General features: G+C 37.7%; 1 protein-coding gene across 1 annotated transcript in view; it reads right to left on the bottom strand.

Annotated features, from left to right (window-relative positions):
• LDAH (lipid droplet associated hydrolase) overlaps nt 1–18,027 on the bottom strand; it is a 109,682-nt gene that overhangs the window by 55,921 nt on the left and 35,734 nt on the right. The window contains exon 4 of the mRNA XM_041421902.1: nt 6,358–6,527. Within this exon, the coding sequence (XP_041277836.1) occupies nt 6,358–6,527 (170 nt within the window). The remainder of the gene's footprint in view (nt 1–6,357; nt 6,528–18,027) is intronic.

Below are 18,027 nucleotides of genomic sequence, written 5' to 3'. Positions count from 1 at the left end.
CTGATTTTGTCAAGCCTGTCTTTTAATTGCAACAATTGTCACTCTGCTATTTACCAATCTCATCTCATCTTCAACACTTCTGGAAGGCAAATTTTCTTGACACAGGAGAGTACTGAAGTGTATGTAATCCATTATTCCCCATAAAGATCTAGGATTGAGCAGGTGATACCTACCTGCTTCACCCACTCCAAAAACCACACAAGGTATACTATGGATACACATGGCAAACTGTTCAAACTTCAAACCTCCCTCAGGCACGTCACATCTTAAGAGTTGGCTCACCTTCAACAAGGTTTATCTTATTTCATTTTAAGTTTCTTAAATTTTTTTTTTTTTGCATCCTTGAGAGACTTCACATTCTTTTGTTTGCTGTATTACAAGGTGGGGTTGTTTGCCTGTGAGGTAATTTCTAGCAGACCTACATAGCACATGGCAATGAACAGTGCCTGCTCCTACTGACAAAGACTGTGTCCACTGAGGGTTTCACAAAAGAGCTGTCTGCCTGTTGACTGCTGCATTTTCTTACAGCTTAGATTTTTAAAGCTTTTTTTTTAAGGGGAAAGGTAGAAGACAATATAACTGGATCCCTCAGGGTTAGGGTCTGTCATCAATCCAGTGAAAATAATGGTTGCTAGCAGTCTCTTGGGTGAGCTGACACTTTCAACCTAATTCCGCAGTTATCGGCCTTTCCCCGATGGTGTTTTCAAGGTTTGTTGAAATTTTAAATCCAAGCCTTTTATGACTGCCTCAGTTAAATATTATTTCCCTTAAAAACCTTTGTTTGCCATGAACCCATCTCCTTACTTTGCAGCCTCCCATCCGAACAGAGAGCATATTTTATATTTGCCTTAGCTTTTCAGGTGAAGATTTTTTCATATTTTCTTTTTTAGGAAAAAAAAATCTTTCTACAAATCTTCATAGCAACTTCTTTGATGCTTCAAAGATACAGTATCCTATTTATTTTATTTGGTTAGATTTAAAAAATCATCTGGACTACTTCTCTCTTCTTCCAGGTCAGCGAGCTGCAGAACGTTTGCATATGCCTCACGTTCCTATTGCTGCTTTACTGCGTGCTCCATCAGAATTACTGACACTGCCTGAAGCATCATCCAGAGTTGTGAAGTGGATTTTGCAGACTCTGTAATGTGTAAGCTGTCAACTAAAGCAAATTTTATTCCAATTGCTGTCTCAGACTGCCTGGGCTTCCTTGTATATGCTTCCAAAGACTTGATACTCCAAGAACTGATAGAACTGCCAAATCTCTCTCATAAAAATAATCCAACTCAGAGACCCACTTAAAACATCCATAAAGTTAAATTAACACACTCACCTCACTGAAGGCAGCTGAACTTAGATTCATGTTTAAATCTGTGCATAATTGTGTCAAAGTATTTTCTTGCTTCCACAACATGTAAAGGGGGATGAAGGTGGGTATATATGAGCCCAATGCCATTTGCTTGTTCTTTTAATATGTATTTCATTTATATGGATGGATGGACGGAAGAAGAAAACAACACCAGACTCAGTTTAGTTTTGTATCATGGCCTAGAAATTCATAGTTCTCTTCACAAGATACACATTTATCTGAAATGTACACCAATTCCCTTGTGAAGTCGGCTAAGCATAGCAATCTGTTTTTTTCCCCTGTATAATAATTTTACAAATATTTTCACTGAGTTTGTGTTACTGAAAGTCTTGTACCCATTTTATTTTTTATGCTGATTTTTTTCACTTTTTCATTTAGGCCTGCAACTAACAAGAAATTAATATTAATATCTCTCAATAGATATTTCTCTATTTTATGCAGTCTCACTGTACTTTTCAAAATATCTGAGATAAGCTTACTGTTGAAAGGGAGCATTCAAGGTGGTTAAAAATAAGCATATTTTATAACAGACAGTGAGACCATTGGAAGTTCATTCACCAAGACAACAGCTATTTAAACTGACTTTGTTTAAAGTACCATAACATCTAATTTAGGTAATCAACACTGGAATCAGATGCTATTATATCAAATGAAACTTTCAAATATGGAATAAAAATTTATATTCCTTTTTCTCTCATGAGTGGTTATATTTTCATCTTTTCTCTCTTTCCAAAAAGCACCAGAACTTCTAGTCATAACCTGCTACATTACCACCCTTTCAGAAGATGTTTTCTGTAATGCTGACACCATGAGTATTGGATTACATATTTAGGTTTTAATCTCAGCAAAAGAGAAACGGAATGACTGTCACTGCTTTCATATATTCTTCCTCACTTCCATTAATCCTGCTAAAAATATTCCCTATTATCTCAAAGGTCAGACATGCTTAGTAGATTCTGTACTGTTAAAAAAATCCCCCTCTTTCAATCTCACAATCTCAAAGATCCTGTAGATTTCCAGTAGTTCCAGAGTAAAAAACTTTGTTTTCTTGTGGAAGTACCCATATTTAAAAACATGGTAGATTTCTCTTTCCTAGCATTATGAAAGTGCTTCCCATACTCACAACCAAGCGTTCAACAACTGAAACTAAATAATCAGTATGAGCACAGAAATGATGCATCAGGGTTTCCAAGTTAGGAATCAGTTTTATGCACAACTATTCCAAGTTCTACGGTTTTAGCTATCATTTATGAAACCAACAAATTCCAGAAATACCCAATATTTCTTCACACCAGTGAGACACAGTAGCAATGCATGGGTTTGATTTACATATTACAGAAATTTAATTTGTTTAAACTGATAGTACTCAGTGATTTTACACTCTTCCTCTTCAATGAGTTTTACAGGAAAAGCAATACTTATATCGTACTCATTAACAACAGTTAATTTACTACCACAAAGGTGTTAGCATTTCAAAAGCATCACTACAAATGAAAGAATAATGCTGTAAGAGATTGAATTTCACTAGCAAGGAAACTTGTCAATCTTTGATTAAATTAATGATCAAATGGAGTGTTTTAGGAAAACAGTAAAGTACAAGGAAATCGTCCAAGTAAGGATTTGCATTTTAGAATAGAATGCCTGGAGGATGTAGCACATTTATGGGTCAGATGCATGTTCCAACAACTGAGAAAATAATTTTGTCACTAAGCCTCATTTTTCAGTTCTGTTGTCTGAAGAGCGAAGAAGATTGAGGTTAGGAGCAAGTACCAAGGAAGTTGTACATTACTGCAGTTTTCCATCTTCACAAAGTGAGGCTGATTTTTTTCCTTCCCAGTGCCAAAATTTTTTAGCAGTCTGGCAAAATCTGGATGCTCTACTTCCCACGGAGAGGTGAATGTTAAGACTTGAAGCCCACCAAGACAACTGGAAAGTGTTTGTGGTTATTCATGAGCCAGAAAACACAACAGCCAGGAATTATTCTGCAGCTTTTCACTGAACAGGAGGGCATTGGATGGTCTGTGCTCACATGGATGAGTCTCCTCTGGCCTACAAACAGGATGTCAGCATCCAAACTAACTACTCGGAATGGTCCTGGACCTCAGCCAAGCCCAGAACCATGCGAAGGTGCTGCTGGGAGTTGCTGTTTACTTTGGGCCAGAAAGCCACTTAAAGACAAGTTTAAAATATCACTGTCCCATTGCTGAAATATGTGCCATAGACCCACTTAGTTCCAAGTATGGATGCAACCTGTGTGCCCTCCTCTACTAATCAGACTTGGTTAAAGGCACCAACCCAAGTTTGTGTTAATGGGTCTCCTGAAGGAACACTCAATGGAAGCCTGCCTGAGAGTCAATGGGAAAATAGGGATGGGCTCCAAAACTGAATTCATGCTGGAATAAACAGGCAATTCCCATTTCATTTCTACTAATTAAAGAGGAAAGCATTATCTCACACAAGTCTAAGGAAAAAATGCAGTACCCCATTTAGTTGCAGAGCACAGAAGCCCTAGATAGCAGCAGCATTTGGGTCCAAAAAAGGGCAATAAAGCTGGTAAAGAGTCTAGATAACAAGCCTTATGAGAAGTGGCTGAGGGAGCTGGATTTTTTAGTCTGGAGAAGACGAGGCTCAGGAGAGACCTCTACAACTGAAAGGATGTTGCAGTGATGTGGGGGTCAGTCTCTTTTGCCCTGTCTCAAGTGAAAACATATGAGGAAATGGCCTTAAATTGCACCAAGGGAGATTCAGATTAGTTATTAAAAATCTTTCTTGCACTGAATGAGTGGTTAGGCATTGAAGTAAGTTGCCCTGGAAGGTAGTGGAGGCACTGTCTATGGAAGTGTTGAAAAGGTGTGCTGGATAAGGCACCTGGGAATATGAGTTAGGGATGAATATGGTGGTCCTGGGTTGATGACTGGACTTGATCTTTGAAGTCTCTTCCAACCTTGATGATTCTGTGATCCTGTGAAAACTGACAGCTGAAGAGGAACCAAGGAGGAGAGAGAAGAGGTTGTACTTTCTCCTTTTCATGCATGCTAAGGGAGGGACAACCTAGTCTTTATGTGGTTGGACTACGGAAGAGCTTTAAATCATGAAACAAAAATTTCTTCAATGAAGCGGGGTCAGGCATTGGAACAGACTGCTCAGGGAAGTGGTTGAATCACCGTGCTGGAAGTGTTCAAGAAACACATGGATGTGGCACTGTGGGGACATGGTTTAGTGCTGAACACAGCAGTGCTGCATTAACAACTGGACTCAATGACTTAGAGATCTTTCCCAAACTTAACAATTCTATGACTCTGTGATTCTAAAAATCAAATCTGCTAAACATACATTCCAAATATAAATGTTTACTGGACTATTTAAATAAAAAATACAACAAATTAACCTCTAGCTCAGAATAATAAATTGTAAATAATGAAAGGCTCTTTGCAAAGCAGAGAATTTAAAGACCAAACCCAAAATTCATATAATGAAAAAATATCACCAAGAACTATACAAATATAAAATCAAATGATCTAGCTACTAAAATACACATGTGCTCAAAATCTTGTGGGAATCAAATATTCCAGTAAAAATAAAGGGAGAGATGGAAACACAAGTTTCTTATTATCACACTTCATATGTTATAAAACCTAAGAGTTAACTTATTTTTGGCAAAGGGACAAAGATTGCACAATACTCCGGCTTACACAAATATTTTGTATTGTTGAATGCATCTTAAATGTAGCTTGTCATATATTAACTTCATGCACACAGTGCACCATGAGGTCTAAGAGGGTCCCCAAGACCCCTGTGTTTCAAAATGCTGACAAAAAGCTGCCAGCATCTGGTGAGCCAGGTGTAAAAATGCTACTCAACAATTTTTAATTTAATTGAAAGCAGATAAAATCATTTGAGCAATAAAGACTAAAGATTTTGACTCCAAAAAAGTTGGCACATTTGAACAAATTAATGCACATATTTTCTAGAATGCTCCTTTCTGAAAATATGTAAAATTTCTCTGAAAAAATATTCTTGTTTATAATCTTGTTTATAAAGTGAAAGATGTCTGTTATTATTATATATCAGCTTATCCTCATGTTTCACATTTTTAGTTCCTTTTACCTGTAAAGGAAGACGAAGTTAGATGTGCAGTGGAAATGGTTATGAAGCAGTGGATATGCATATATTAACCACATAAATTACATGTATTAATCACATGCATATATTAACCCCAGACTTCATGTCACCACTAACATGAAACTTCCTTTCACTGAAGATTTTATAAAGTAAGGAAGAAGCAATGATTTAGTAAGAGTGAATGTTTAAGAATAAAAACTCCCTGTTCTCCATTTATCAGCCACTAACAGAGAGTTAGTACTGAGCACAGTTTGCCATTTAGAGGGCAAGGATATGGTCCTGCTTCAGCCTTCTTACTGCTTCACAGGGACAAACAAAAATGTTCAGATACACAGAACATGCAGTTGCAGCTCTCATTCTCATTGAGTTACACAATCCAAGACTGAATTGGAGAAGCAGTGATATTTGTATTAAATTTAAAAATCAATGTCTTTCACAGTAGTACTCCTCTTGATTTACATTACTGTTCATTCCCATACATTTTCCCATGTCTAACCAGCAATCTGTTCGCCTCAAGATAAGAGACCACTATAAAAATCACAATCAGTCTTAATTTTTGGTGTAACACGTAAGCAACTGCCAAATATCTAGTGATTTGCTTATAAATTACTTAAAGATGAGAACAAGGAAGTCATAAATCTAAGTCTCATCATTATTATTTATATTCCAAGGGCATTAAAGATCCAAATTCAGACTCAGAATTACATCAGTCTGCTTTATTATATGCTACTAGGATCAAGTTTTTTTTTTTTTGTTTGTTCGTGTATAACAGAACAGAGTTTCCACAGAAATTCATGGCATTTCCCATAGGCTGAGCACGTGCACTGCTTTGCTAATAAAGCAACTCCCATTCAAGAAGGTTCATGTACCTGAAGTTCTGATGCTCGTTTCATCATCTCCAGGGTGATGTAGCAGCCAATAGAATGAGCAATCAGTACCAGCTTTATGTCTTTTGATACATTCTTTTTGAGGAAGTTCAGCTTATGCTCTACTTGTCCATTAAGTCCAAAAACATCCTCTAGCTCCTTAATATCTGTGTCTGAAACATAAAAGAAAAGAAGTCCTTTGGTTCAATGAATAAAATTTCAGGCATGTCACTTTTTTGCCCCTCTTCTTTGTAGAACACTGAAATAAAAAACATGTATTAATTTAAAAAACCCAACTAAACTAAACACACGCACAAAAAAATCCCTCACCAGACTTAAAAAATTAATTTTCAGTTACCACCACTGGAAAATACTGACTGATAAATCACATGCACAGGATGTAAAGCCTTATGTGTAACTTGGGAACCAGTACAAGATATGTAAATACATGGAGATTTCATAGCACATCATCCACTATTTTAATCTCCTTCATTCAGAAGAAGACCAACCTCAGAGCACTGGGTCAGCTTAAATCAATCCAACTTTACATTGAGAGATCAGGACCTACCACAGCAATACTGCCCTCTCCACAGAAGACAAGCTACCATATATGTCATCATGCACTAGCAACCTTCAGATATTCAAAATCTCCTGTCTTAAAGATGCACAAAAATGTCCCGTAGAATGTGTCAAGAGAGAACACTAGCACCTACATACAATATCCCTGTTAATGCAGGTTCTTATCGCTGTCAATTCAGCTGCAAAGAGGAAAATCAAGTTAGAGTTCCATGGTTCTAGATTACTGTACAATTTCATTCCTGTTTTGCCAGGGACCTTCTAAAGGAGCTTGGGCAATTCCTCATGATGAGGATTTGGCTCCTTGCTTCCTGGCCAGTCAACAAGACAAATTGAACTGGTGTCTGTAAAAATATCCAGCAATTCAGGCATCTTTAACTTGCTTATTACAAGGGTGATGTGTATCTAAAGTTCCCCAGTCTAAGGGGGTTCGCAGCTCTTTCATCTGCTAGAGAAGTGCTTTACCCATTAAACTAAACACTAAGTTAAGGATACACCACTCCAGTTTATGCTGGACTACTCTACTGACATGACTGTAAGAAGAAATACTAAAAAGAAGAATAATAGAAAAGAGACAGAAAGAATGAAGGAATGAATGCCCCTAGCTTATCTAGACAAGATGGAGTGGTACTAATATCACTTAATCTCTTAAATCTGTGCTATTATCTCAGGATTCAGTTTCACACTACAGATTAAATCTCTGATCTTTTATGCTCCTTACAGGCTGACTTGCAGCGCAGTTTTAGCCTGAAGTAAGTTAAACCTCCTGGCAGCATACTTTGGACACACAGTGGGGACCAGCTCATTACTGAGCCATAGTCCTACAGATGTCTCCTAGGTTCCTGACATATGCCACCCACCTCTAACAACTCAGGAGCAGCTAACAGAGTGCACACACAGCCCTAACTGGCCCAGTAAGGTGTTCAACTTCCCACCTGGCATCTTCTGGTGAGCTCTGCTACAGTCCCCTGTGTGAAAAATAGATGTGGAAGAAAGTGTCCATCAGGCAAAGATACTGTAAAGATAAATATACTAAAAAGACTGAAATGCATTGAAAAATGACTACAAGGAAGTCAGAATCGTAGTTCTGTTTCAGATTGTTTTGCACCTGCTTGAGGAAAGAGGTAACTATGTGCTAACTGCCTATGACTGTGAACAGCATTTATCAGATTATGGCTGTCAGTGTTTTAATTCATACACAGTAAATTTCATGGCAACTGGACAGTAACCTCAAATACTAAAGATTACTAACACTGCTATAGTGAAGTTATCAGGACGTTGATAGTGGCAGAACTAACTGGTAGCCTAAGGACTGGCACTACATCACCTTTTTGATCATCTGTATGAAACATACCCTTTAGAAGCAAAATAATTGCTCAAGATGGATCTTTTCTGAATTTAAATAATTACTATCAAAGTCCCAACAAAGCTGTTCTCCAGTTAAACTATTGTTTCTGCTAAAACTACCAATGATCACATCCCAGTATAATTTAGAGCAATTTACTTAAAACAAAAAAGGGTATACCAAAATACACCCAAGGAATGAAAAATTAGATGAGAAGTGATATTTTGTTTATTAGGCATTCTATACGTAATGGAAAACAAAGAGTTTGTTCTATTTTCCAAAACCCTAAATAAAAGCCTAAGGCAAAACCACTGTTTTTAAATTTAGTTTCTACTTTTAGCAAAAGCTGCCTTTCCCACATTAAATTACACAGCAGCTCAGCCTCATGCAGGAACAGGTTGTCTACATGTCTAATTACAGGTCTAATTACAGGTATATGTAACACAAAAAACGCCAGCAGAACAGAAACATGAGGGTCCATTGGATAGTGAAGGATTAAGTCATATTGAGTATATATGTATTACAACACATATTGGAAGACATATGTGTTGGTAACATATATAGTGCTGGGTTGAGTGAGTCAATTGTCCTTTGTAAACATTTGCTGTCATTTCTGTACTGTTTCACTCTGGCCCTGCCACCTCAGTAGTTTGTCAGCGCATCTTTTAATGTTTTACATTTCATTTCAATTATTGAAAAATAAGTGTTTTCAGCTCACTTTCCAGTTAAAGCAAGGGAAAATAAAGCAAAGTAGGTGTATAAATCTTGTAGAGAACTTTTCATGGTTCACAAGACCCCAGAAACCAAGCAGGAAACAAGACAAATTTTTCTTTGTATTATTCAGTCTCACGAGGCTAATGGCTTTTCCGTACATGAATTCAGCATCTGCTAAAAGAGCTGCTGAAAACTGCTGCCATGAAATTAATAAATAGCACAGCAGAGACAGTCTAGGCCCATCTCAATACTTTCCAAGTTTAGATTAACTATGTTAGACAAATAAAGTTAATTAGCTAAGACATTACATACCTAATTTAATGTTTATTTATCTAATAAATAGCAGTGTAGACATTCTGGCCAACATACCCAAAGCTATTGGCTTCAGCAGAAATGTGCCTGTTCAGAACCAGCTGTGTTGCCAGAGCAAGAACCCTGAGGAAGGACATGGCTGGGGACTGAGAATAAAGTGAAAACAATGGCTTTTTCCTCCTTACATTTGGCCAGACTTGAGAACACTCAATTCAAGCCTGTGCACCAGTGTTTCCCTAAGAGGACCAGGGAGAGCTGAGCCTGCAGAAGTGATTTTTAATTGGTTGGATGGGTCAGTTATGATTGATGATGATCATGGACACTCATTCTACTGTGGGCCAAATCACCCCCAGCGCAGCCCTGCTCACACACTCAGAGCAAGGATGCTCCGATTCCCTCGGCTACTGGCCTGTGTTGCACACACAGAGAACTTCTCTGAGGCTGCCAGTGAGCCCTGACAGTCAAGGCTGACCCCAGAGAATTGTTTCAGCTGTTTAATACAACCTTTCCTTTTCTTCTGAAATACTGGTTTACTGCCAAACCCAATCACCTTGGCACTGTTCCTAGAGAAGCCACACTGGGGAATGAGCATGCAGTGTGGGGTCTGGTAATCAATCCCCAAGCAGAACTCTCATCATGGACCAACCCCACACTCCTCAGGTGAAGCTCCAGTGTCACATAACCCTGCACTGAAATAGGCATCCTATTTGACATCTGGACAAACATAAAATTGCCCACGCCTCGTGTCACTTCATGTTTCCCCAACACAAATGCTACACTTCTAATAGTCCAAAATGTGCAAGAGCTGGGCTGCATCACAAGTCTGAAAGATTTATTTATTTATTTTACAGAATAAAATCGCCCAGGGATTATCCAAAATCAACACGAATTTCTTGGGTGGAGAAGCTTAAATGGGTTCTTTGTATAAGCAAACAGACTTGCACAAACACACTGGCAGTCAGCACTCCAATGGCTCTACATCAAAGAAGAGACCAGAGTGACTTCACCTCAGGTGTGGAATACATGCCATGGCTGAAGGAGAGCTCATTTAAGCAGTTTTCAGATAGTAGAAATTATACGACTTGTACCTTATGCTACAAACACCCCATCTGGGCCAAGACATGATTTTAAGACTTTATTTAACTGGTGTATTAAAAGAAATACTGTATTTCTTTATTTTTTTTGGCAAAGCATTAATTTTCTGATGTGCTTTCAGAAAAACAAATGCGCCATCACTTGAATGAATGTCTTTTTCTAACCTCTGCAAAAACTACAGGCAGAAAACAATGATAGATTAAAACAAAGTGTTTGCTCTAAGATTAGTCAACAAGTTAATCTTGCTAGGAAAGAGGACTTTGGTTTTCAGGGAAATAACAGAGAATTGTGTTTGTTTGCTTTTCTGCTGTGTATGCAAGGGAAATTCTTATGCAGAAAAAAAAGTGCAGCAGTTATATGAGCAGACTTGAGGCTGCCAATTCATAAAAGTTAGCCTTTCATTAAAAAGTCTGCTGAATCATAGACTTCTTTTTACTGGAAGATTCAAAAAGATACCAGAGGCCTGACTTTCTAACAGGACCTTTAAATTTCTGCACGCTTTTGTACTTCTCAAATTTCACAATTTTACATGTGCAAACTCTGAACTGCCCTGGTCACAACAGGTGACTGAGTATTTGAGCTCAGTACACATGAACACTTGTCCACTTGTCACTGAGTGACTTTGAAGTATGTCCCAAGATCAGCTCATAAACAAGGCCTCCAAATTACTCCTGAACAAGTAAGGAACCAAGAGGAAAGGTGACCTGCAATTACATATAATGAAGGAAAGGGAGGTAAAAACCACTGGTCTACCTGCACTGTATCTTTCTTTTCCATAGACCACTGACGCTAAGAAGTGGTAGCAGGATATCTAAGGACAAACTTCAGTCAATCACTTCTACAAACTCGTGTGCTCAACAATTTTCAGAGCTGGACCTTTTGCAGGGTAAGGACAAGTAAAGTGTCTGGAGGCTGAACTAGTGGGGTAGCTAAGGGACATATAAATTCCTCTGCATCTCCACCAAATATCCAAGTAAAACCAACATATTGGGCCAAGTGTTTTAGATTTTAAGTACCACCTATTTTTCCACCACAAACACAGTGACAGACACTGGTGGGAGTAGCAGTAGTTTTGACTGTATCACTTGTGTTTAGATGAAGCAACACCTGGAAAGTTTTTATCTTTTCCTTTATGTAGTGACAGACAGAAACTGCAACTGAATTACTTAGATTACTTTTAAAATGGTTAACAAATTATTTATTTAATTTCATTGGGTTTTTTTCCTCACAGCAAAAGACAATAATTCCTCAAAAGTGAACCATGCCATTTGTAAGTGTTAAAATAGAACTGTAAGCTTAAAAATCGAGACTTAAGGTTTGTGGGTATAGCATTGGCACCTCCTAAAGATATATTGGTTTCACTTTCATTTGATTAGTGAACCATGGATAATTTGTATCAGCAAGCAATAAAATACCAAAGAAAAAGGATGCAAACCCTGAAAGAATGTTAAATAAATATTGAAGAACTCCTCCTGACACCAAGAACCAGGTCTTAAATCATTGTGTTTTAGATTAACCCTTAGACCTTAGTGTGGCCCTAGCACCCTCAGGAACTGTTCATACAACTTTTAAGATAAACACACCATTCATTAGTGTTTATTAGAGCAATTACTTTTTGTAAAGGTATCCTCCACAAATAAATTACCATTTACTCAAGATACTGAAGTGGTCATAAGTATTATTTTCTTTACTAGAAAAATAACAAGGCCTTAATTTACAAACTGAACTGCTGATTTCCTTTGCTTTCTACACACCTATTGCTGGGACACTTGTTTAACACCTAATATGTTTTTCAAAGGAAGCTATATTATAATTAAATTAGTACAAGAGTAGTCTGACAGAATGAACTAATAAACATGATAAGCACTAAACCCCAGATTTTTATTAAAAGCATACAGGAACACCCTGAACTATTAAAATCATCTCTTAGAAACTTATTTTACTTTACATTCCCAGTCTTGCTTCTCTCTGTTCAGAGTCACTATTATCAAGTAATTATGCAATAACAGTACAGACTTTGAAGCAGACTTTTTTGGTTGTCTCCAATGCAAGGCAAACCCATTAAACAGTGTTATATTATGCAGTTCAATACCAACTGACATCTCCATTCCAAGCACTTTAATGAGCATAAAGCAAATGTTATACGGGTGTTTTACATACTGTATATAGTAAAGTTTTCTGTATTTGAATGACTGCATTTTATAGTCAGTAAGCTGAATAACTGCAGGAAGTGCAATCTGTAACAATTCTCAGCATCGTATTATGAACAGAGAAAACAAACAGTAAAACAAACTTACAAAAAATCCCCACACTTTGTAGGGTACAGGCTAGAGACCCATCACTGTATAGGAGCAGATCTGAATTTCCAACATAAAATGACCTCAAGGAGCAAAAAGCAAAGAGGTCTGAGTCCCTGGGAAGGTGATTGTCCATGCTATGTTTCTTGTTTCTGGATACACAGAAGCCAAGCGTCAAAGCAAAGCTGTGTCAATGCCCCCCACACACCCACACGAACAAAACTGCACACTTCAACACAACTTACTTTGATACAGATTAACAATGGAAGAAAACCAGAATAATGATGTTCTGCACACCACCAAGAATGGGAAGGTGTAGCAGAGATGGTAAGGAAAGGACAGTAGAAATTGTATTGAAGGGAACAAAAAATAGATGAGTATCACTTCACAGGCATTGATTCCATTGGTTATGACAAATGAGGTGCTGCACCACAGTAGGCAAGTCCAACAGTCACACCTATTGGAAACAGCACTTCAAAACTTTGGGAAGTTTAAACAGATACAAATAGAGAAAGGACTGAGAGCAAACAAGGGAGAGCCTCAGTTCAGAGCAGAGTAAGACAGCTGGCCAAGGAAGACAACCCATGTTATTACACAGACAGGAAATAAAAAGAATTATTTTCAAAGTAAGAGAAAATGAGAAGGTGCACACCATGATGTTAAGAGAAAGAAAAGGGAAAAAGCAGGGAGTTGAGAGGGGCAGTTATGTAACAGCCCAAGTTACAATACAGAATCTGTACTTCACAGTGATTGGGCAGATTGATGGATAACATTTTCTGAAGTGTTTGATGCTGCTATTGAATTCAAGGTGTAACTTTTAATTTGCTAGGCCAGTCCTAATTTTTCTTGAAAATCCATCCCAAAATTTTATTCAGTACTGTGGTATCAACCAAGACTGACATGTTCAATTAAGTATGACTCTTCAGAATAATACCAAAATAACAGTAATGCACTTCCTGTTTCACCAGCTCCTATAACAGGCATTTGGATGGCATTCAGTAAACTTAGTCTTTTTATTTGCCCTTGCAAACATTCATCTTGGATGACACTGTTCAACAGAAGTATAAAGAGAAGTGTAGGTTTCTACACCATGTTCATTTGTCCATAGAAATGTTAAATTTAATACCCAAATCCAAATTATGTAACAACAACAACAACATCCTTTTTAAGGAGTAAATGATCTACTTAGGCAAGCATAACATTTTTCCATCTTTCATCTGTATCCCTCAAAACTGATGTATTATAAGAACCCTTCCAAATTATCTTATAGTCCCTGCTGCAGCAAACTGGTAGCACAGAACTGACTGCAAAGAGCTGTGTCAGCTTATGCCAGAGAACATGACCCCTGCTAGCAGTGCTGAGGGCTGTAGCACAGCACGTCTGCAAAATATTCTGCAATGCAGTGCCACCTCACAGGACTCAGTCAACACTCCCAATGCTACCTGCCTTGAAAAGGCTTGTAATCTCTGCCTGGGCTTCCCTTCACACAAGGAGTGGGACCTGACAGCAAAGGGAACCAACCACGGCTCAGTGACTCCCAGCACTGATCCCCACTGGCAAAAGAGAAACAGAAAAAACAGCACCAGCAAAAGTCTGAATTTATGAAAATCAATGGTAAAACTCGGCAGAGCAAATAGATTTTCACCTTGTACTTTGTATAAACGTAGCAGGTTTCTTTATCAGTTGCTGATGCTTTAAGTAACCATTTGCATATGCTGCACAGTGCAAATTTTGTATCTTTGGGGAAGAAACACATTTTTGTGAAATGACTACTTTACAGTCTGATTTTTATCTTTTCTTCTCCAGTGTTCTGTTACACTGTTTAAATTTAATTCTCTGTTACCAAGATAGCAGTTTCTTTTTTAACCTTCCTGAAGAAAATGCTGAAGGTTTCTTTCTTAGCCACCCACCTGAAGTGCCCAGCACACAACTATGGCAACCTGCCCAAGGTACTGCTGTGATGGCTTTATTCTACTTGGGAGTTTTACCTGATAGGTGAAAGAGAGACTGTAGTGCCACCAATGCAAAACTGAGTACTTAAAGGGGCTATAAGCAAGCTGGAGAGGGACTTTTACAAGGGCATGAAGTGATAGCAGAAAGGGAAATCGGTTGAAACTGGAAGAGGGCAGGCAAGTTTAGTTTAGGTATAAGGGAAAAATTCTTTTTGTGGATGCCCCATCCCTCAAGGACAGACTGGACTGGGCTTTAAGTAGCCTTATCTCATGGAAGGTGTCTCTGCCCATGGTAGGGGATGGATAAAGGATTTTTGGTCTTCATTTTGCACATGAGAGGTTCCTCATGGAAAGTAAATCTGTTCACCACAAGCAGTTCTAGAGGCATGGTTGTAAAAAGTTTGGTTTCCTCACACATTTAGCAGACACTGAAGCAACAGCTCAATACAAACATTTTGAAACTGCCTGAGGCTTTACAGTATAATTTATATACTAAGACACATCACCTGAGTTTTACCTGCACTCTGGACATAAACACTTCCAAATACAATCAAGTAGTTTCATACTGAAGTGTATTCAGGAACACTGATACTGTCCTCTTTGTAATTAACTGAAAAATCCCCCAAATCATATAAACCATAGCACCGAAGGAAGTGGCAGCAAGCTCAGCAATAATATGCTTGAAACCATAGTTCTGTTCTAAAAAAAGCGACACTACAATGGCAGTGCCAAAGAATTTTAACTATCTGCTACAATGTTTAACGCAATGGGGAATTACTTGGCAAACAAGTAGTCACCTGACCACACCAGTAATTCAATAACTGTAGTAAATTAGGTTATTTTAATATATGTATTAATTGACAAAACCTCAAATTCAGCCCTTAGAAAGGTAAAAATATGTATATCTTAAAGAAAGACAGTAGTGCCACGTGGTATCAAAGCTAGAAAAAAGAAAAACTTCATCCAGCAAGCAGCAATGAGACTCATTCAACCTGATTCCACAGTACCACATAATTTTGTTCTTTATAATTTCTTCAAGCACTCTGCCTCTACTCAGATCTTAGAGATTTAAGATGCATTAGAGGCAACAGTAATTCATTACTAATTATTTAAGAATGAGGCCATTTGCAGTTACTTCTTCTGCACACTCTGCCTTACAGTTTCCTCTATTTCCCTGAAATGCCTACATTGCTCCTCAAAGGAAGTGAAATTCCTAAAACTGAAACAAAACCAGAAAGGGTCCATGTTCCAAACCTGATTATTTTTAGGATCTGGAACGATGTTGTGCATTACTGATGGTTTCTGACTCTAACAGCTGTAGATCACTATCAATTGAAAATAAAAATGTCATTCAACACCGGAGTGATCCCTTCAAGGTCTGCACCATTTGTTGCAAGTTTTGTGGGTATCAAAATTAAATCAAAGGTCCCTAATACGAAGTAGAATTGCTAAATTAAACTATTGATCAGCTTTTCTTCCTGCAGCCAACCTGTGAAGTGAATAAACTTTTTGACTCAACTATAAAACCAAATCCAGGCCTCTTACACCTTCAGACATAATGACTATTCCCTGCTGTGGGGTTACTTCATTGTCATTCTGTTAGCAGATGCAAGATTATCTTTCAAACTGAGTTGTGTTTAAAGATTCCTAAGCATTCTCCCTGGGGAAAATAACCAGATCATCTACATACTGTGTTTTTTTTCAAATTACATTAGGTTTTTACTTTCCCTTTAACGGTATGGTAAACATCCAAACAAGGTACTCTGAAACATCATAGCACCGCTCATTCCAGGGAACTGTGACCTGCCTTCAAACAGACACCAGAAGATGGAACCTCTTGACCAGGTAGAACATTCTTGAACACTTCCCTGCTCTCACTAAAAGCCACCTGCATCTAAACAGAAATGTTGGTATCAATTGGAGAACACACCTATGCAGAAAATAACCCATAAACAATTTCAAAACCTACATCCAAAGTTTCCTGGAATGCAGCAAAAACACTGTGTTCTCTAATGGATGAATTCTTGCCTTTTTTAAAATTTTTTTAAACATCTTGTTTTCTGGATAAAGGTCCAGAAGATTGTATCAGTTTTCAAAAATCTTTAAAACAAGAATTATATTATTCTTATTTGTAGGTATGGATGAAAACTTCTGGTTCTTTTAACCAAGGAATTAGTTGAATAAAGTACTAGAATGGATTAAAAAGCTCTCCACATGGACATTTAAAAATAATATTCCAATAAATATTACGTCGACAGACTTAGTGGAAAACCTAGAAAGAAATAGAGAATGCAGAGAACATATTTTTCATAAAGCCATAAGAAATGTAAAGACAAAGTCTTATTCCTTGTAACATCAGCAAAAATTAGTCACTACTCCATCAAACTCAATGGGATATACATTAAGTGATACCAAAATGAGCTTAATAGTCTTTAAATGATCTTTACAATTAAATACATGGCTGCTAAGGTATGATAATATAAACACCTAAAATTGTTAACATTTTGAATGGCTAGAAAAGAAAGGAACAGAGCAACTTAGAAATACTTCATATACGGCAAACTTTAATTTTCTTAGTTTTGATTTTGAATGGAACAAGACTTTTAAACACATGCTTAAAATTACGCAGGACTGATAAAGTCAATGCCAAATGCCAAGATTTCACTCTAAGGATGTATTTGCATAATTATGGGCATGATTACGGGACATCCATGAATAATTATCTGAATGTGGTTTAAAGGAAAGAAGTAAATGGAGTAGTGCAGCATCCCTAGGGCTGCTTACTTTTCACACATCTAGATTTCAAGCATTCCAGTGGGTTCATAAGATGAACTGACCATTTGTTTCCTTAAAATAGACACAGCTTTAAAACCATATAGTAAAATTCAGATCTTGCCAGGCTGAGACAAAAACCTCAAGATTTAAATGGCTCATAATAACTTTTACACATGCACACACGCTTCCTTCCTTAGGTTGCCTTTTCCAAGACAAGGAAGGAATAAGGTTTCTGGGCAACAGCAGCTGCTGGATCACAAGGGGCAGCAGGACTGCACTGCAGTTCCTGTCCTATCCTGTGAAAACAACCAGTCCTTCTGTGCACACCCTGACCTGGGATCCCTCACTGCTGACAAAATACCACGTGAGGAGCTCCATTAATCAGTGCCAAGGCCAGCTCTGTGAACAGGGACCTCACCCTTTCTATACATTAAAAAAACTACACTTGCTATGAAATAGTTGTGAAACTAGCATAATTCTACTGTGATAGCATGCTTGAAACTTGGGGTTTTTATTGTATTCACAGTGTGATCACTAGACTGGAGACATTGTGTCATATAAATCTGCATTACAGTTAAGCAGAATTTTAATGTATTCTAGGCCATAA

The sequence above is a fragment of the Onychostruthus taczanowskii genome, unplaced genomic scaffold (assembly GCF_017590055.1).
Source record: "Onychostruthus taczanowskii isolate IOZ18803 unplaced genomic scaffold, ASM1759005v1 scaffold11, whole genome shotgun sequence".
NCBI lineage: Eukaryota > Metazoa > Chordata > Aves > Passeriformes > Passeridae > Onychostruthus > Onychostruthus taczanowskii.
Note: the sequence above shows the minus strand (reverse complement) of the source record. Positions and strands in the feature narration are given on the sequence as shown.